At 32.7% G+C, this 22,590-nt stretch overlaps 1 protein-coding gene across 2 annotated transcripts in view; it reads right to left on the bottom strand.

Moving 5' to 3' along the window:
* Window positions 1–22,590, bottom strand: part of Kcnh7 (potassium voltage-gated channel subfamily H member 7) — a 456,737-nt gene that overhangs the window by 27,651 nt on the left and 406,496 nt on the right. For both annotated transcript variants that reach the window (XM_076866090.1, XM_076866091.1), the window contains exons 9-10: window positions 20,232–20,431; window positions 1,809–2,061 (exon numbers count right to left, since the gene is read on the bottom strand). In XM_076866090.1, the coding sequence (XP_076722205.1) occupies window positions 1,809–2,061; window positions 20,232–20,431 (453 nt within the window). The remainder of the gene's footprint in view (window positions 1–1,808; window positions 2,062–20,231; window positions 20,432–22,590) is intronic.

Below are 22,590 nucleotides of genomic sequence, written 5' to 3'. Positions count from 1 at the left end.
TGGCTAACTCATGTATATCCCACTAAGGAAGCTATCAAAGTCTTTTACATAATAAATTCTAATTAGTCAAAAATGCTGTAATATTCTTATTTTAAATGAGAATTTAATGGGAAGAAGTCAAAATAGCATGTCTTTTTTAAAAAAATACTTATTTTTTTAGTTGTAGTTGGACACAATACCTTTATTTTTTATTTATTTATTTTTATGTGGTGCTGAGGATTGAACCCAGGGCCTTGCACATGCTAGGCGAGCTCCACCACTAAATCCTCAAAATAGCATATCTTCACCATATTAAAAAGAATGACATGGAAGTGAAGGCATTAACCATAGCTTAAATACATACTCACCAGTCTTTTAAAAATGAAATGAATAATCATAATTTGTGAGGACTTTAGGTGGTGACTTACATGGAAATGGGAAAAGAAAAAGGGAATATCTTGAAATTATTTAGTTTTGAGAGCTCAATATGGATATTATATTTTTTAAAAGCTCTGAACTGAATTAGCATGGATTTTATATTTCAATTCATTTATATGGATATAAATGAGCAAAGAGTAAGCAACGTTGACAGCTTAGCAGCACTCTGTAATTACTATTTTATAATACAAGAAAGCTTGTTACCTTTTCACAGAAGCTATGGCTGGCTGTTTTGAAGAATAGGAACATAGGAAGCATGCACCATCCCTGGCAACATATCAGGACAGGCTGCCAAGGTCAAAGCTATGCAATCCTAACTTCATTGTGTGGCCTTGAAGTGATTTAAAATGTTTTTCGTCTTTGCTTATTGGATAGGAAACCAAATTGTATACATGGTCAGTTTGAGGAAAATATTAACAAAATTATTAAAATATATATGGGACCACACAAACATTTTCTTTCATGTGTTTAGATCATCTGCTGTGCTATATATACTCTGGTTCTACACAACAAAAGAGAAACCAGATAATATCCCTGTCCTTTGGGAACTAACAATCATATAAGAACTTTATGAATTCGTTGACAGGAAACCATTGCATTTCATGCTCATTATTAAAATGGGGATGGATTTAATCAAGAAGGGAAAAATGAAGTTTTCCCAGACTCTGGGGTCAGTGTTGTCATGGGGAGAGTGAGACTTAAAGTTGAAGGTTTCTGGCTTCTTTCTGTTCTCTTCTCTTTTCTTCTGACATAACATTCCAAAGAAATGCTACAAGTTCACATGGTATAAATTTATTTTTAAAGAAGCTAAACAGATTAAACATAGCCTTTCTTTTGCATTCAAACCTTCTTATTACTAATTGTAATATTATCACCTCTGACCCTGGACTTATGTTACAGCTTCATACCACCCAGATAAGTCCTCATTTAATTCCATTTGTAAAAGTACCTAGTAAATATGTGAAATTCATCAAAATATAAACCTGGCTCATGACAGGGCATTGGCACTTGCAGACAAGTATGTCTACAACATTATATATTTTATTTTAAGATGTTAAGTGATCAAGCATGGATCCAAGATTGTCTAACATGAAAAGGAAAATGCTGACTATTTTCATGTATTTGGCCTCAAAGACGAGAGTAGGTGCCAAGAACCCAAGAGAATCATGGAAGCTTTTACACATTGGAGAAAAAGTGAGACAGTGAAGCAAATATATTTTCTGCAGTGTTAATTTGATTTGAATGGACTTTTTAAATAAAACTTTAAAATTATTAACCAGAATTAAGAATCCTTATAAAAAAGTATATTGGTCCTTTTAGCTATTATTTTAAACTATTTATTGCAATAGCTAATACCAGAATTTGTCACTGTTCAGCTTTGAAACACTTACCCAGAATAGCTACCACAATGTCATCTTTAAGGATTTCAATGGAGCCTCTGGATAAGAAATACAGTGCAGTGAGGACATCCCCACAGTGAACCAGGGTGTCTCCAGGAGGTGCATGAGTGGTCTTGAACTTCATTGCTAAAGCTCTAAGGCAACCTTTGCTTGCCCCCCGAAAGGCTTTGCAGTTTTGTAGCAAAGTCTGGTTCAGATGTAGACAAATGTCAGCTTGTAAGCATTCTGGGAAACCCTTTAGGACCTGAAGGAAAAAAATAAAAGAGTTTCATACTACCAGTGCACGAGGTACCTCAACCTGAAATAAAATACATTTCTTGCTCACAGAACTGCAGGTGTAGTTATTGTCACACAGGAGTTCTTACAATGATTCTACCTCGCCTACCTTAATGAATACTAAGTTTGCTAAACATGTCAGAAATTTTAACTCAAATACTCTTTCTCTGAATTAACTGCAGGCATTCAGACTCAACACAAATGCTGTCTCATTAAAATGTTATGCCTACAACTTTTCACATTGCTTCTTCTCCCTGCATCATGTTATTCAGTATCATACCGTGCACAGATGTAATGCAATGTGACAATTAATAAGACATAACTAATGGAAGGCAATACAACTAGAAAGATAATCAACCTTCTGAAGGAATTTCAAGTCAATTCAGATTGCCATCTCTGGGATATATCTGAGTTATAATTACTAAAAATGTTGATCCTGGAATAGCCATGGTATTTGCAAATGTCATATACCAGGGAGTGCTCTTAGTTTAACAGTATGTGGCTATTTATGTTTCCTATATACATTATTAATATTAAATATTTTGATAAGCATTGAAAATAGAGAAAGGAAAAGAGAAGAGCAAACATACTTTAAAAGTGTAGTTTAATTTCCAGAAATGGAAATTGTGCAGGCATTTACAGTGCATACATAAACTTCTAAAGTGCTACTGTTTTGACAATCTATTCAGTGTTTAATTTAAAACTTGTGGAAGAGATTAAACAATAGCTTGTGACAAGTGCTACTCAATTTGAACGGAATAAAACTTTGTTATTTTTATGAAATTCCCAGGATACAACGGGTTGAAGACACTCAACTCCTGCTTTTTTTGTGTCTTGCTATTTTAGGAGACGCATGCAGATTTTGATTTTTATGTTGACTTTCTCCTGCCAGTATAAATAGTATGTGTTGAGATGGAAAGAGGGGGAATTACACAGTGCAATTTATAGCAGAATAATGCAATTTTGGGAGTTTTTTGTTCAACTTTGGTTTGCTATTTTAATTATAGCATATTATATTTAAAAGTAATCATGAATTGTTTTTAAGGCAATTCAAATATATCTGGCCAAAAGAGGAACTTCGAATTAAATCATATTTGAGTAAACTTACAATTATTTATATTTTCAATATTCAAACACCTATAGAGATTCTATTTTGATAGGATCATCATGTAATGTAATTGTGATATAACATGAAAGAATCACTAAAAGGTATAAAGTTCAACAGTCATAATTGTCTGCTCTTATTTTCTTTGTTGTATAGAGTTACCTACAAAAATGGGTAGAGGAGAAGCCATGGAAATGAATTTTGGCTATGAATTGCCATAGGTTGACTCTTGTGCAAGTCACTTCACCCATCTGTTTCTTTTCCATGAATAAGGGCCTTTGAAATTACTATAAGTTATCAACAAATAGCATGCCAATTGTAAGAAACTGCTCAACCACCTCTGTGCCACTCATACTTTCATCCTGAAGATTCTCCACCTGGTTCAGGTCTAAAAGTAAGGAGTCCTTCTCTGGCTTCCTGGGTTCCTGGGCACTCATCTGCAAACTCTTCCCTGACCAGTAACTCAGTATTGCTCTACTTTATTGGATTCTGCCCAATTTGCTTGCTTGGCCTGAAGACCTCACCAATGAGACTTGCCTACTTTTGGCCAATTTTGTCTCCAAAGTCGGGAATTTTTCCTCCCACTCTTGGATGGAATCCTATATCAACTTGGCTATTCTCATGGAACCAATCCTCTAGGTCACTGATCCCTTTTACCATCTAAACTACCACAGTGGATCCTTGTGCTGCCAGACTAGATTTGAACTAAGTTTGGACACTGTTTTCTGAAATGTCACTTTAGTGGAAGGTTGTATAGGACAAAAATATTCTAAGTAACTGGCCTCCACATATGATTTACATCTCTCTGAAGCACCACTGTCCACAAATGACCACAAATAAAGATGAATAGAGTGTTACACTAAGTAACAAATTAGATATGTTCATCTTTCTCTTAAGACACAGTTGTAATAAGGTTCAAGGAGGTTTTTCATTCTTCACATAAATGAGGAAATATGTTGTAACTATAAAATGGAATAAGATTAATGAGCATATAGCTGTTGTTTCTGGCATTTTCCCTGAAGACACACTGTGTGTATTAGTCTGGTATAGAATTTTAAAAATTGAGTGAGTGTGTGTGTGTGTGTGTGTGTGTGTGTATACACATAAGTGTAAGTATGCTTTGAGTTGGAAGGCAGAGATGATATGGAGATGAGGTTCCTTATTTCTTTGAGTGTGTTATATAAGCTATGGAGTCAGGCATGAGCTAAAGTCCTAGCTCTGTCACTTACCAGTTGTATGATTGGTTGAGTTACTTCTCAAAGACTCTTTTTTTTTTTCCTCCCTTGGTGTCTGTGTGTGTCTGTGTGTGTCTGTGTAACTCAGGAATGCTCTACCACTGAACTAATCCCTGACCCTATTTTATTTGTTTATTTATTTTTTTTTTTTTTGTGACAGAGTCTTGTTAATTTGCCCAGGCTACCCTTGAACATGTGATCCTCCTGCCTCAGCCTCTTGAGTCATTGGGATTACAGGTGTGTGCCTCTGTGCCCTACTCAGTTGCTTCTTTTTTAAAATTAAATTGATCACATCAACTTCACAGAATTTTTGCCACAATTCCATATGATGAGGTATATAAACCATCTAGATAGCTAATAAGTGATTTGCCTTTGACATCATTTTTTTTTTTTTTGTCACCCAAATTTATTGTTCCTGAAGAACTGGAATGTTCTCTTTTGCTGGAAATTGAATGACATAAAGCTTACTAGTTTTTTTTTTCCTTTGGTCTTCCCGGTTAGGAAATTTTCCACTTAGTTTTGTTTTCTATTGACTCAGCAGAGTTTAAATGCTTTATGCTCCATGTATCATCAATTTAAGAACTCTGTTTTCTTGCATCTCGCTGTGTTCTTGTTTCCTATTTCTGCCTTCTTAAAAGTCCTGGCTACTTACACTTAGATTTTTACTATCTTAAATCCTTTCTGAAAGTATGCAGTTAAGAAAATAAATTTACAAATATGTTCTTAGAATTCCAGTATTCTTGAAATCACCCACAAAACGTTAAGGGTACATGCAAAAGTATTTCTTTGTTAAATGTCCTCAGCTTGCTACATTCATTCTATTAGAGGTGACACCCATGGCAAAAGGTTACATAACATTGGAAGAGTCATACAGCCTTCATTTCCAGGGGTAAGTTACACAGAGCTCACGTGAGCTTGTATAGATTAAGGAATGCTTGTGTGGTGTTAGCTCTACACTAATTTTCTCTCAAATATTCTTAATTTAGTTACATCAATCACTTAATAGAAACTCAGTAAGAGATAACATTCAACTAGTTTAGTATTATATGAACCCCAGTTTAAAGACATTTGAATATGAACAACCCAACAATAACAATGAAGCAAGATAGCATACATAAATCAAACAACACTCATTAAAGGAGTCACATAAAACAAAGGGGGAATAAAATGATTACGTAATAAACAGCTACCAAACATTAATTCAGAAGTACTCAATGTCATGTTGAACTTCTCTAAAAGCTATGTATGCTGACATACAGTGGCATAAAATTACTATTGGCAATTACGTAGTGTGCAAGTTCAAATTTTATGTATACTGAAAAACAATCAAAAATATTTAGAAATGAATGAATGCTGAAGTTAATAGAAGCTTGAAACATCTAACTTGATAAAATATATTAATTGAAGTGTGTGTCTCATTAACTTTTTAATCAATAAACCCTAAAATATAAGTTTATAAATTTATACTAATAAAAAAATTATGCTACCTATTTTATGTATTGGGGCACTAATGAAAAATAAGTTTAACTCAGACATATAACAGATCTAATTTAAAAACTGTCTGATTTTTAATCAGTGGCATCTGATCAGAGAAATATTATAATTAGTGTTTTTTTTTTTTCCTGTTTTGGACATGTCTTTATTATTTCACATTTCAAGAAGAAAAAAGAGGTATTTATTTCCTTAATCAAATTTTACCTGGCTGCTGATAGAAAAGGATTTCTAAATAAAGTTAAATATGCACAATATATTGATAATAAGCTGTTATTCTTTCCTCAAATTTAAGACACAATATTCAATATTTTCTGTTTCTCAGCCTGATTACAAAATACTCTTTCATGGTGGGTACACTTTCTAGATTGTGTTTGGAAGAGTGTCAATAGTTGAATTTTTACCAAAACCCTCTCCAGGTTTCTTTCATAGTATTGTATTTGTTTTGAAATAAATCAAAATGTATTCTCTAGTATATATCTCATAGCCTGATAGTATAGAAAGTTGGTTTATGTCGTAATAATGTTTTTTATTCCTTTCATTTAATGTAGCTATAAAGGGGAAATTTCCCAGAGGCGGGCAGAACAGAGCACATTTAGAAAGACAGAGTGTGGCAAATGGTTCCCCTAAATAGCAGATTAATCATATGTACAACTTTGGTGGCTGTGTTAACTGTCATTAGGAAATTTTCTAGGGAAATTCTCTGGGTCATTAAATGTACTTAAATCTTGACAAATTAGGATCAATCAAAATACAAATTAACACTCCCTGTGAAGCACTAAACCTTAAGCATGATTATCAAATAGATTATGCAAGTAATATATTAAGTCTTAAGCTCTGCCTTACAGTACGGTTTTAATATTTTATAGCATTTCCTGATTCTGATAGAATCATTGATTTCTTTTGATAAATCTTTAGCACTTGTAAGATAAGGAAGCTTACTTTTTTCCATTTCTAGAAGTTAACAGAAATGTCCTAACAACATGGATTGTGTTATTTCTATATAATTCCAGGTCATATTTATTTCTATGGTTAGACATTAAGAAATAACACATATATTTCATGTGTCCTTGGTGATTTCATGTTTATACTACATTTTAGCCACTGACTATAACGGGTGGCCTCTGTAAGAAATTTTAACCCCACATATACATTTTACCCTAGTTGAAGCTTAAATTGCTTCAGCATCTACTTTCTTATTTTAGCTTCATGCAGCTCATAAGAATAAGAACTTATTTTATTGTATAAGGCCATTGTGTCTGGACATATTGTTGGGGAAGTACAGTATTGTGAAATACACGACTGTGGGAATATTTATAAACATTGAGAAAATAAATTTTTGGATATAAATTATCAATGTTTAGCATAAAGTTTATATCACTTAGAAAATAAAGCATATGGGAGAACAAAACTCCATCATACATGGATAACGAGAACATGAATCCTGAACCGGTTTGGGTACTAGTAAATGTTCCTTGTAAAATGAAAAGAAATCCTTCCTACATCTTCCCCTTCCTTTTCCACAACTCCAGGTAAAGCATAACTGTGACATATTTACTTCTTTTCAGAAGGCAATGTAAACTTTAAACTGATTCAAATTAGGGTAAGAACAAATCAGAGTGTGGGCAATGCTGTGTGGGCTGATGTGATTTATTGCTTTTACACACATGTCCTAGTTACCCAGGCTCTGAAGTTCTTCTGCTAATTCAGCAAAAACCAGACTTAAAAAAGGGTGCCTCAGAATTTCTGAAATGAGACCTCAGGAGAAACCTTGGAAACCATTATCGTTTTAAGGTGAATATGAGGGATCAGCATTGGAGGAACAGTTTCAGGATCTGTCCTCTTTATCCCTACTCAATTAATTGAGAGAGTTGGTAGTGGAAAGGATGAACAGAATATGACTAGAGGGGGTTCAGGTAGATGTTTGCAAATAGTTCTTTCCAGATTAATAGATTATAGATGACTTGAGCTTGTTTACAGAGTAAGAAAGAAAGTGCCCTCTGTCAAGTGATAAAAAGAATGTTTTAAAATATCACCTTTAACTTAAAACAGTATCTCAAATTTGAGATGATTTGATGATTCCAGAAACATTTCTCATGCATCATATTTTAGAATGATTTTTGTTTTGCTTGAATCGTTAAATTTTATGAGGAATGCAGAGTAGCATTCATCCCATTTTTCAAATGTTAAAGCCAAGTCACAATACCATAATACATTAAGGAATTTTATTTGTGGAAGAACTATGATTCCAAGCTTAGTCCAGAGATTCTTCAACTATTTTGACTTGCCATAGATGTCTATTAAGTTGAATTTCTAAAGTTTCTAACAGTATAGAGAATCAAAAAAATGTTTCCTGTTTACTTCCTTTGTTGGTTTTTTACTTGTTGGGGTATTTGTTCATCAGAAAATTTAAGGCAAGTTGTGTGCAATGGCACACACCTGTAATCCCAGTGTCTTGGGAGGCTGAGACAAGAGGATGGCAAGTTCAAGGCCAGCATCACCACTTAGAACTTATCTCAAAATTTAAACTTAATAAGAGCTTATCTCAAAATTTAAAAAGGGATGGGAGCAGTGGTGCTGGGGATGTAGATCATTGGTAAAGTGCCCTGGGTTCAATTCCCTGTGCAAAAACAAAACAAAACAAACAAACAATAACAAAAAAAAAAAAAGGAAAAGAAAATTTAAGGCTAAACAAAAATAAATGCAGTTGTTTTCTATGAAAAGCGATAGCTATATCTGTTATTGTTCATTTTTTTAAAAAAAATGGTAAAAGCTTTCAAAATAGAAGGTTCTCTTCCTTCACCCAATAATGCCCCCCACCCCATGATTGTACTGCCTATTACTTGGTTCTCTGAAGGTTCCAGGTACAGTTGTATCTGTACATTTCTGCTTCCACCAATATTGTAATACATCTGTTTTATATGTTTAAGTACCTATTTAGGCCAGCTGTGTAGTGAAATTACACAATTCAATCATATAATGCATAAAACAATAACAGTTTGCAAAAAGAAAGGAAACGTATTCCTTCCCAATAATGGGAAGCTGAAATCTTTAAAAATGTTTTATAATGGAAAGTTATTTTTAAGAAATGCAACTAGATATCTAAATTAGATGTGGGCTCTTATGTACTTGAAAAATAGAAATACTTTAGTCCATAAACTCTAATTATAATCCAAAAAGAGAGAAAAAAATCCAAAAATTGTCTACAAAATCAGAAGTACTTGTAAATAGGAACCATAATATGATAATCTTTTGATTAAAGAAGAAACACTTTGGAAAGTAATAAAGGGGAACATTTCATATCAAAACCTGTGGAACCATAGAGAAATTTCTATTTAAAGGAAAATACCTATTTTTATTTTCTTTATTATTAGAAAAGATAGATGTAAACAATGAAAGACCTTAATATTAAAAGTCTTTAAAAATAATAGGATAAGTAAATAATAGGATAATCCAAAATATGAAATGGGAAATTATTGAAAGCACAAGCCAAAAAAGAAAAGAATAGTGGCAAAAATAAAAAATAAGCTAAGTGAAGTTAGCCAATTCCCAAAAAACAAATGTTGAATGTTTTTTCTGATATAAGGTGACTGATCCATAATGGGGTAGGAATGGGGAGCATGGGAGGAATAGATGAACTCTAGTTAGGGCAGAGGGGTGGGAGGGGAAGGGAGAGAGCAGGGGTTTAGCAATGATGGTGGAATGTGATGGACATCATTATCCAAAGTACATGTATGAAGATATGAATTGGTGTGAACATATTTTATATACAAACAGAGATATGAAAAATGTGCTCTATATGTGTAATAAGAATTGTAATGCCTTCCACTGTCATGTATTTAAAAAATAAAATCAATTAAATATTAAAAAGAAAGAAAGACACAATAAAAATGTTAATCTTTCTACAAGCTGTTTAAGGAAAGAAGAAAGCACAAAAATATATAAGTTTGGGAGTGAGACAGCAGATGTGTGTGCTGAAGCAGAAAAGATAAATGTAGTATAAGAGAAACTTACATGCAAAAATCTTTGAAAGCTGAAATGAAATGGATGAGTATTTGACAAGACAGAAATTACCAATATCACCTAAAGTAGAATAATTAACACATTAGAGTAGGAATGGTGACTACTATTAAAATTACCAGAACCAAATGATTTTACATTTCCTTTGTAATGTTTAAAGACCATATAACCATTGGTCATTATAATATCATAATATTACAATCATTATAATATTACAGTGATGTTGACACAAAATTATATATTATAATATTATAATCATTATAATATTGTAGCGAAGTTGATGCAAAATTCTAAAAAATTACAAATCAATAAAATCAGACATTTTTAAAAAATCTCTTTTTAAATAAGATTTATTTCAAGAATGTAAGGATATTTTAAAAATATTAGTCATAATGGTGAAGCCATTTTTATTAAAATTATTTTGGAGTTTCTAGTGAATTAAAAAGCTAATAAATAGTTATCTTTCTTAAATGATGAATTTATTTCCTTTTTCTGGTTATTTAATCTTTAAGAGAACTCCCCTCAAAGCAAATCAAAGCAAACTAAAGAGAACCAAGCTAAAGAAGAAAAAAAAAATTCTGTCAGAATGATGCAATTTGTTTAGGTGGTTGGAAAGAACATAGGTTTGCTTTTTTTTTTTAACTCTATATTACTCATAACTAGGTAAAAGAAGAAATGTATGGTATTTTTTCATTTGATGAACTAAGCTATACAAATTATGATAATTTTAATAATAAAGGTGAGAGTTTCTGGGAAGAAAATGATAAAACTTATGGAAGGTAAGCTTATTTTTTAAGTCATAAATCACTGATTCTCTCCCTTGCTACATATTAGAGTAGTCATACAAAAAACTGATGCTCAAAATTTGCTGTAAGCAATTTTTATGAAACAATGAGATTTGTTCAAAATATTTCAGATCATTTTAATGTGCAGCTAACATAAGAACTGAACACTGAAATTCCAAAATTTATAAAAATAAACATAAAATTTACAGAAAGTAAATTATAACAGGCTTATAATTCATTCTGTATTTTTCCTGAGGAACACCCTGGGGGAAAAGAAAAGTAACCAGCTAATGACAAACATTAGTGACCTGTTCCTGATAAGCATACTAAGGCATTTGTTATTGGGGCAGTTCCTATCTGTACAGTGTTTTCATCAAGATATATCTAGTCTAAATTGTTTATGCCATACAAACCTTTTGTCAATAGATTCATAGATTTTCTGAAAAATGTCATGTGAGCTATGTCATGTACAGAGTATAAAATGTGCTTAATTATCATAAGTTTCTTTTGGCTAAAGTGTTGTATCATCATGTACTTTATATCATCACTTACATCAATTTTAACATACTCTGTTTAATCTGAGCCAGAATTCACACTAATATGGGAAGAAAGGTCTGTATGTTTATGCCTCATGATGTTTAATATCTTTGAGATTATTTGTAAATCTTGTTACTGGTTATGATATTTTATTCTTTTAAGCTAGATTTAGCAATCTGACCTTTGGGTTGTCTCAAAAGTTCAACATGAAGTATATTGCAATTAAATAAAAATAGTCATCTATTTTATGTGGAAGAATAAAAGCTCTCAATAGCCTAGAAAAAGAAAAATAAGATTAATAAGTTATCAGCTATTAAGCCACGGTATACGGCCACAAAGGATAAGCTATGACTGTTATAATAGAAATGGACAAATTGAGCAGACTTGAAAGTCTAGATGTGTATCTCAATTATATCTTATAATTTAATCTATAATAGTATTTTAATTAAATGGAAAATGGCTTATGTAATAAATCCCACCAGTGCTAATTTCTATTCATGTAAAATAAATCATTTAAGAAAATAGATTTCAGATTACAAGGTTTTCTTCATCATATAACAAAATTTTAAGGAAAATCTATGAGACTACTTATGTACATAGTAGGGCCTTCATAAAGTATGAAAGGATTCCTGAATCATATAATAAAAGTTGACTCATGGAATCATATTAAAAATAAAAACAATCAAAACATTTTTTATTCAAAAGATCTGTTAAATAGAATCAACATATTGAAAAGAACAATTTATAATGTAGATCACAGATAAAACATTAATATATGTATATATATAATTTACAAAGAGTTCTTGTAAAATAAGAAAAAGATAAAAAAAATAGCCATGAATATGTAATTCATAAAATAAAAATTCAAATGACACTATACTATCTACTGTATATATCACATATTATGTGTTGTATATAGTGTCACTTAAATTTTTCAAAAGGATGCTCAAATTCACTTGTAGTGAGGAAAATGCCATTAAAGTGACAACTATTTCTCACATATTCCTTAAACCAGCAAAATTGAAAAGAACTTTAGTAAAGGGAAGAGGAGGAAATGCCAACATTGGTAGTAATGTAAATTAAGAAACACTATTGGAATATAATCTTACAAGAGCTATTAAAATTAAAAATACAATCTTTAGCTCAGAAAACCTTGTATGGGAATCTACACACAAAATAAAAGTATTAGTAAGAGTCAAGTATGGTGGTGAATACCTGTAACCCAAATTAATCCAGCTACTTTAGAGGCTGAGGCAGGAGGATCACAAATTTGAGGCCATCCTTGGCAATTTTATGGGTGTGTGTGTGTTTATGTATAATTATACATTCATCTATATCTCTTTTAAATATTGCTTAAGAAATCCCCTTTTATAATAAAGCACCGATGTTATGATTTAATTCATGTAAAATATATATGTAGGCATGTAGGGATGTGTGTGTGTGTGTGTGTGTGTGTGTGTGTGAGAGAGAGAGAGAGAGAGAGAGAGAGAGAGAGAGAGAGAGAGATAGGAAATGATTGTGGTTACCAAGATATTATGATATATTTGAGAGTTATCTATGAGTATAAAGGTCTAAGGTAATTTTTAATCACTTTGAAACAAGGTCTTATACTGTTTGATTACTTACAGTGATTCTAAAATTTCACTTTGAATAAATGTTAGGTCTTACTGTTCCCTTTAATTTTTCTTCAATGATTAAAGTAATTTCTTTCTAAGAATTGCTAGTATAAAAGCCATACTCTCATGGGAACTATTTGTATGTTCAATAGGAAATTAAAAGCATTTATGGGTCCCAATTCTGTGTGGTAAGATGGGTAAGAATAAAAAGAAATGTACTGAGTTAAAATTCCACATAATGCTTTCTCATTCTTAAGAACAGTGGCCTTTAAATGATGTGTAACTGTAGTATAAACCTATTCATGTCACTACTGGGTGTGTTGCATGTGTATCTGTTTTGCTTGTCTTGATTCTGACCATTATGCATATGCCTCCTCTATGCTTTACTTCAAGAATATCTCCATGTCTTTTATCCAAACAAGCCTATATACTTTTATTTCCCTTTTATTAGTTCTACTTGCGAAATTCTGTATCCTGTAGCATTTTATTTTTCTGGCATCATATGCTCCTCCATTCTTTGGATATTTAATCAATGGAACTGTTTTATTATAAAGCTCTGACATCAGTGTGGGTGTTATCTACTGTGAAATATTAAGAATAACTCACAGGCAAAGCAGATAAAGTCAGACTCCAAGTTAAAGGTCCCATCATAAAAAAATACTGCCAGGACCTCATTTTCCTAGTTTCCTCATTTCCTGTGATTCATAGTACAGAATTGGGTGAGGACTAGAGATAAATAATTATTCAAGTAAAATAATTATACAGATGTGGAGTGAGTCTTGGCCTTATCTTCCCACTATAGTTAGGTATTTCTAAACACAGCACTTTTTAGTTCTACAAGGGTTGTAGAGCATGCTTATAGAATATTACCACTGGAGTGTAAAATGAATTACAGTGTAAATATAAATAGTTTAGCATAACTCTGAAGGGTTAAAAATGTGTCAACAAAGGTGATGGACACTCTTCCACCAATAGAAAAGGGTAAATGCAGAGTTCATTTTGGAGCCATCTGGCCAATAGGAGCCAAAATGCTAACTGAGAGAGGTTCCACAGATATACCTAGCATATAATTTGTAATAATTATATATTTCCCATCCATTATCATTCACATGACTATGTTTAAACCAAGAGAAGCAATTAATATGTATAAATTTATTGAGCTATTGATACCTTAAGGCTTTTGCTTACTTTAATCCTTAAAAATACTAAGAAATCTGACATAATAGATAAATATTTACAAATCTATTAATATAAATTTCCAGTCTGCTGGGTATATCTTCCAGTGAAGAAAATACTGGGCTTTTATTTTAGGGAAAATTGTGGTGACTTGATTATATTAAGCTTGAGAAATTCTGGATTACTCTAGGAGTTAGACTAAAAGACTCTTAAAAAATCATATTTCCAAAGAATATTTTATAAGTGAACTTTGATGATCTTTTTCTATTGTTTATGATTGATTTATTCCCTGTTGAACAAGGGAACTGAAATTGAATTGAGTTTAAATTACTCCCTTGCTCTTACCTTTTCAAAGAAAGCAGTTTAAAATATGTCATCTCCTTTGGCATAAGAAATTGCACGTTGGACTCCTGTTCAAATAGGACCATTATTTTAAGGAGTTTAAAAACAGTCTGAGACATAATATCCACCTTCCTACTATTTCAAGAGTAAGACTTACAATAGATGGAGAAACTGAAGCCAGAATGTGTCCAGTGCCTAAGAAGATTTCTGCAATGACTGCTTATCATATGCCCAGCCCCAAGTCATGCTGTTCTTTTGTTGGCTCAGTAGTTGTGAAAAGTCAGACCTCATCACTGGAAAAAGACTTTCTCACTTTGTGTGGAAGCAGCATGATGCCACCTGTATATAAATCCTTCTTGATTGTGGTTGGAAACCAGGATGAAGTGATTATTATCACTTTTGAAAAATGACTGAGCAAGTATCATTCGTGACTTCAAAACATCAGATCCTGTCTTTAGCTTGATATTGTTCATGTCAGGGAGTTCCAGATAGTACTAGTGTTCTCTGTGGGGTTGCTATTTGTTTGTTTTTGTTTTTAAAAGTTTAAGGTGAGCAGCTTTTGTGTAAAATAAAAAGGGCAGGTGAACTTTGCTCTTTCTTAAGCACCAATTGTTTGGGGTTGGCTACAATAGGTGATCAAGAGTGACAAATTTAGGGCTTGGGATAGGACTTAATAGTCAAGTACTTGCTTAGAATGTATAAGGCCCTGAGTTTTATCTCTAGTAACATCAACAACCACAAACTCCCCCTCAAAAAGTGACCATTTGTGTGAAAGTAGTGAACTCCTTATCTGTGCAAAATTTTACTATCTATCCAATTTCCACAAAACCAGGCAATGCCTGTCCACCAATCAAAATGCAGATTAAAAACAGTCTCTCAATTGCAGTGTGCAAAAATTTTTAAATTCAACTCCTAAAAGGTAAGTAGATATTTATTTACAGAAAACCAAAAGATTTTACTAGTCCTGTGGGTCATTTTAATTTAAATGCAAGTTTTTGACAATTTTCTATCCCCTTTTTAAATAAGTCTGATATGAGGGCATCCTTTTAAAAAATTTTATTAAAGACCTTTGATACCTTGACCTGATCAGTCTAGTTTTTTTTTTAAACCAATTATATTTATGGACTTCAGTATAATAAAGGATATTTAGAACAAGTCAAGGAGGATTAAAAACAATATAGTGTTAAAAACGAGCCAGGCTATTTTGTAAATTTTACTTTAATATTAGTGTGGGATTTATTATGACAAGTATTGTTTTTAATCTGAGCTGCTAATTTGAATATAACTGAAAGAGCCTACCGTTACATTTCACTATGGTGTACCAAAACATTGATCTGAACATGAAGGTCTGGCATAGATGAAGTTATTTCCATATGTGCAGAGAATGAGTGTAACAAAGTTTCTGAAGGAGTAGAGCTAAATCATGGATGCAAAAATGCAGTTTGTGTTACTAATGGAGACAGATAACAGGGAAACTAGGAAAGAGTTGTGAAAGTAAAGCAACATTAGATTTAATGTTCGTTATGCTCCTTGGAAATCATGTCTAAGAAATAAGGATTTATATTAAGCAGTATATCATTTACTATTCTCTTTTCCACCTTGATTGGCTCTGTTTGTTGGGCTCATTACAACTGTATAGCATGTCACTCAGAATACCACTGTGATTCTATGTATTTGTAACCTACTATGTTGTTTCTTGATTGAAATCTCAAAAAATTCCTCCCCTTTTCAGTTCTACACCTGTCCCAGACTTAACTCTTTTTCAGGTATCTATCTACTTCCAGCTTGACATGGAGGCTACACCATGTAGTACAAGAGTTGTTTTCTCTCTATGCCAATATCTTCACCTTTTCTCATGTCTTCCCTGTTGGTCTTCAGAGAAAACTTTTCTATCCACACTGTTGAATAATTTATCCCTTTTCTTAGGCTCTTATTCTGACTCCTTTCTATGTCTGCCTTTCAAAATTTCATCTATTATTGCCCCATGCTAAAAACCCCAATCAATTATTCTTCTTTCTTTCTAAAAAAATAATTAAATAAAGTTTCATCTGGATGATTTGTCAAACTCTGCTTTGTATTCTTCCACATATATGCCTCAATGATTTTGCTTGTCTTTACCTGAAATGTTCTCCTTGGTTCTCTGCCATCACAATTCTGCCACCCACCTAGTCCAGTAATTTTGGAATAATACTCCATGCAGAAGCAGATGTTACACAAGGGAGACCCAGATGCTCACAGCAGGGAGGGAGAAGATGGGCAGCAGATAGACTAGAAACTCCATCTTCAGGAAGAAAAATTCTCATGATAGTGGCTTTATACATTTACCATGTCTGAGTATTGTGCTTTAAAAATACTTGAAAATAACAAGTTTAATAAAATTGCAGAAGAGGTAAAGTGACTTGTCCAAGATAGTGACTTGAAAGCTTGTATTTGGGTCTTCCCTATCTGTGTTTTCTTCTATTATCCAGGCATTACTCAGTGAGGGTTCTGGGCAGTATTTTTTGGTATGGAATAAATTCTCCATTAAATGTTTATAGAGGCTTTTCTTCCATGCCATTATAATATTGAATTACAAAGTGATTTATGTCTTAAATGGGTTACTTCCTTTCATCCAGAAGGATATATGAATCATCAAGACTCTTCTTCATTCTCTTATGTGTGACATGATGCCACTTGATTCCATACTGGCATGGAAGGTTATTTTCATCATTTTAGTAGTATTGTAACTAAATGTTGGCAAACCTCAGAAAGTTTCAGACTGGGTCAGAAAGATGGCTTTGATTTAGGGAAATTCCTTGAGAAGCCATCAGTCCTAACCTGAGAAAGCATCTCCTCATTCGTAACTAGTCAATTTTCCGTAGGTAAAAAGAAAAGGGGTTTTCAGAATTAACCAGTGTAGATCTTTGAGATAATTTTTAATTTTTGAGATAATTCTTTAGAGTCTGAAATCAGACTCTAAAGAATCTGGCCTCATCATCCTGGCCCTTTTCCTTTTGTACTCAACCATTGGTTCAATTAAAGGAATCATTGTTTCCAGAATTTTTTCAGTTTTGGAACATTCTGGCAATTGCTTTCACAAATGGCCATACTTTTTTAGGTCAATTCTTCCCTATCATTTTTTTTTTTGCAATGAAAATAACTTTAAGTCAATTAATACAGTGTGTTCATAAATGCTGTACTTTATTTGGACATGACTAACAGTAAAAATGACCTGAAATGTTTCATGAGAAATTATATTTAAGGTTATACTTAAATGAAATAACATGGAATGCTGATGCAAAATACAACAATTTGATGTATTTTCATGTATCACAATACATAAATCTAGACTATCTTCAACTGTTATTAAATTATAGTTTAGTTAACAATAAATTGACATGATATAAGAATTTTAACAATGTGGTTTTGGAGGTAAAAAAAAAAGTCCACTTATTTTTTTAACCTCTCAATAGGCTAGGAGTACAGTTGGTTTTCTCTAATCAACTTTATTTTGCATTATCATGCTTAATAAGCAAGCATCTTCCATTTGCTGAGTTTTCAGTTACCTTGAACTTTGATTTTTTTACTCACTTTGCAGTCACAAAATGAGAAATGCAGACACTGTGTACAAACGAGAAGTTCGTGCAAAGTCAAGTTCTCAAAACCACATGCAAGACTCAGCGGCACATGGTTTAGAGCCCACACACTCCAGGATCATGTAATACTGGCATGCAGATGAGAGGAAAGAAAAGCACCTACATCATGAAAATAGAGGATGATGAAATAGAATGACATTTTCTTTATGACAATTATCTAATGCAAACCGTATACCCATAACCTTTACCAGAGTGGGAACAGGGGCAGAGAAGTAAATCTTTGCAGGGAGTGGGAAACTGTATATAAATATTAGATAGAGGTCAAGTTGTTGTTAAGTTTAAGAATAACTATTCTGAACTTGGCCTCTTCCAGGTTGTCTTCCCCAGTTTCTTGCTTTGTATTTCCTCTGCTACATCATGCAAAAAAGATCAAAGCTAACATTGGAAATCATTTAACAAGCTCTAAACCTGACAGATAACAAGGGTGTTCTCCACAATTTACACGAGAATTAAATTGGATATAAATACCTCCTGTTCTTACCGGTGGGTGTTGTGATTCCATGTGTTAAGGTGTGAAGCAGACAGGAAAGAGATAAATCTTTCATAAGTACATTGTAAATAGGCAAGTGGTATATAAACCATATTCATAGGTAATAGAGTAAAACAATGAAAGGTAAATAGTTGTCACATAGTAGACTTTACCACAAAAAAAAAATGGTCATAAAATTAGAGTTTATGGGGGGGGTAAAATAAATAAGTGCTTTACTACTGTTATTTAAATAATCTGGCAGTGTGGAACAATAAAATTGAGTGATACTTATTTTGATTAAAAATTCTTGACACTGCTTCATCAACCCAGCAGTAGAGATTCCCAGATAAGTTTTAAATACTGATGCTTTTATTAAACAATCATACTGATGAAAATATATACATGAATAATATATAAATGTTCTTTCTTGCAAGATTAAAGTGTTCCCCTGGGAGAATTTATCAAATGAATTTTTCACAATGAACTTTGGGATGATTGGAAATAACTCATGGAATTAAGCTACAGTTTTGTATGAAATGTGCTAACTTGATTACTTCAAATTAAAAGTTTTAAAATGGTATATTCTTTATTTCTCAAATAAATTGCATGCAGCTATGATAAGCTTATCCACAGACAATGAATGTGCTTTAAATTGGGCGATATTTGTAATGTTTCCTGCACCATTACTCCTAATTTTGAAACTTGGTTTTTGGTTAAAATTTTGCTGGTCACATACACAAAAAAATCAATGTAAATTCTGTAGCTTCGTTTACTAAAATTTATATTATGAAATTGATGTAATTAAATGTCAGTGATTTTATTTTCTAAAGAATTCTCAGAAATAGGGTCCTTGCCCAGTGGAGGATTAGCTGGATGGGAAGGCTCCAAATTTTAATCTTTTTCCTATAGCTCAATGATATGTCATTGACTTTGTATTTGTTGTATAATTTATCTGTAACAATTATCTTCTAAAATCAAAAAAGCAAATAAAAGAATTTTAGCATTTTTCCCTACTAATAAAAGGCCCTTTAAAGCAGGCTGATAAATATTGATTTTTGAGCAGTGATAACAGGAGGTAGGGTTGTGATAAGTGATTGTTGGTGTCAAATTTGCTTAAAATATATGAAGGAATCCATATTTTCCCCTTGAAATGAAAGGTTCATTAAAGCAAGTACATTAAAAGGGCACAGCGTCAATTGTTTCAAAATATAGAAAAATTGTTGTTGAAAGTGGCATGAAACTTCCTATCAGAAAATGCTTTTAACATGCTTAAGTTTCCTAATCTTTCCTAAAATTTTTTAAATGTTCTACTTTTTAAAATGTTTTATTTAATCTCGGATCTCTGTTTGGGGACATTGTTACAGTTTACTTGCCAAATTTTAATTTCACATGGGTTCAGCTACTTTTTTGGGTGCTGACAATTAGGCCATACTTTGAAAGTCCAAGTCCCAGCTAAAGCAAGACTTTCTCTAACCAGAAGTGGGAACTCTACAACACACAGTTATATCAGTTTGCATCATGTTATAATGCCTTTGCCACACAGTATAACTAGATATAGCACCATGCAATGCCATGAATTGAGAATGAGACACTATCTCCAGGGGAGAAAATAAACATCTGAGAGAAGAAAACAAAAGCAAGGGATTCAAAGCTGGTGAGACTGGCTTTTTCATTTTGGCTATAGCTCTAATGCCTGTAGCACTATTTTGGGAAACAGAAATACATACCATGTTCATGTCAATGCCATTGGTGTAAGTCCATGCATGCTGGAAATACTCTTCAAGCCGTTGCCTCAGAGGGTTGGGGATTTGGTGAAAACGAATGAACTCTTTTACTCGTAGCATCTGCATGTGGTACCTGGCAGTTCCCGAGTACAGTCTTTGGATAATTGCAGAAACATTCCCAAAAATGCTTGCATACATTAGTGCTGGATTGGATAAAAAACAAAGTTATGGGGGAACACTACACATGTGTATAGTATATCTTCTCAGGATATCAATCATGTAGATTTTGATCATGTCAGCCAGCCCAGTTATGCAGATTTACCACTGGCCCATGTGCAAAAAAAAAAAAAAAAAAATAATAACACTTGAAATTTTTATAATTTTAATGGTATAAATAGAGAGGGAAAGTATTAAAACTCATTATGGATTCTAAATTAAAGTACAAATACAATTTTTTTTAATAACATGAGCTTGTGATCAGGAGCATTGACTAGAGATGCAATGGGTTTGGAATATAGCATTTGATTATTTTTAGTAAGGCATGCTATGGCTCACTATAATTTTTTTTCTGAAAAATTATTCATGGGCAAAAACATCTTTTAGGGATTTATAAAACACTTTTTGAATTAAAGTTAAATATTAATTTTAAAATTGTGACTCTCTCTGCCTCTTAGCTTCAAATCTAACCTTGTAGTAGTAGAGGTCTGTTATAAATTTTAAGGTTATTTTTAAAACTTTGGATTTTCTGAGTAATGACTAATTTTTAAAAGAAGACTAAAGTTTCTTTAGAGTGTTAATTTGTATATGATTTTTAATTTATTCTAATTCACTTTCACAGTTTCTTTGCATAATAATAATATATCTCTGGCTTAGAAAATGCATATAGTTTAATTTTTAAGAAAAAAATAGAATACATTTTTGTTCTTTTACATATAGGAAGAAAGTGTTATTTTATCCCTTGCAATATTTTCAGTACTTAGGTAAAATACCCTCATTAGTACTTCTTGAGCTAAATCTTTAGGATTTAAAATAAGGTCTTTGTGTATTTTCTTTTTTCCTTGTAGTATTTGTTTTCAGCTTAGAATAATCCTAAAAATGAAATGCTCTGTACCTAAATCACCTGGTATATATATATATATACCAGGTGATTTAGGTACAGAGTGTGTGTGTATGTGTATGTGTATGTGTATGTATGTATATATATATATATATATATATATATATATATATAAATTTAGGTACAGAGTGTGTGTGTGTGTGTGTGTGTGTGTATTTAGGTACAGGTATATATATATATCTTTGGGCATCTGTCAGGAGCCTGGAGCTGATGTGTATGTAATGCACTAGAACAGCAGTATACTGTGCAGGTGGGAAAAGCAGTAGCAGCAGCATTATGCTTTCTTGAGCATTTGCTTTTTTCCACAGCATTTATCTTATCATTTGTATATTATGTTTGGTTTTCACCTTCCTTGTTTGTCATAGAAGTCCAAAGCAAGAGAATGTCCCTGGGAAAGAAGAGGAGCCCTTTAATTTTTATTTATTTATTTTTTATTTAAAGAGATGAAAACTGAGGAGATACAGGTTTAATTTTGTTAATTTGATTAGGCCTCAGGGTGCTCAGATAAGCTGGTTAAATATTACTCTGGGTGAGTCTGTGAAGGTGTTTTTGGCTGAAATTAACTATTTTTTGTTGTTATTTTGTATTTTTTTGGTATTGGGGATTGAACTCAGGGGCACTCAAACTAAGTCCCATCCCCAGCCCTTTTTTTAAAAATTTTATTTAGAGACAGGTTCTCACTGAGTTGCTTAGTGCCTTGCTTTTGTTGAGGCTGGCCTTGAACTCAGGATCCTCCTGTCTCAACCTGTGGAGCTGCTGGGATTACAGGTATGCACCACCGTGCCGGCGAAATTAACTTCTGAATCAGTAGACAAGTGAAGCAGATTGAACTCCCCACTCTGGGTGGGCCTCATCTTATCCATGTGAACAGAACAAAATGACAAAATAAGGGAGAACTCACTCTCTGCCTGCATGTCTGTGATGGGAAATAAGTCTTCTCTTGCTTTGGACTTGTACCCAGACTCAGAATGAAATTATACCACTGTTTCTCCACCATAAATGCTTAGGACAATTCTTTATAATAATTCTAGGTATCTCTGTATCTATTTATCTGTCATCTATTGATCTGCTTTTCTGGAAATCCAGACTAATCCAGGAGATCTTTAGCTGAGTTAGCCTGTGCAAGAGACATTAATTCTCTCTAAGGCAGATCAGTTGTTTAGGGTATACCTTCCATAAGAAGCATCAGCAGCCCTAAATTCTTTCTAATTTGAGTCAATTAATACATTGTTACAAGGAGAGTTT

Source organism: Callospermophilus lateralis, chromosome 9 (assembly GCF_048772815.1).
Source record: "Callospermophilus lateralis isolate mCalLat2 chromosome 9, mCalLat2.hap1, whole genome shotgun sequence".
NCBI lineage: Eukaryota > Metazoa > Chordata > Mammalia > Rodentia > Sciuridae > Callospermophilus > Callospermophilus lateralis.
The sequence above is the reverse complement of the archived record's forward strand: the minus strand, read 5'-3'. Positions and strand labels throughout refer to the sequence as shown.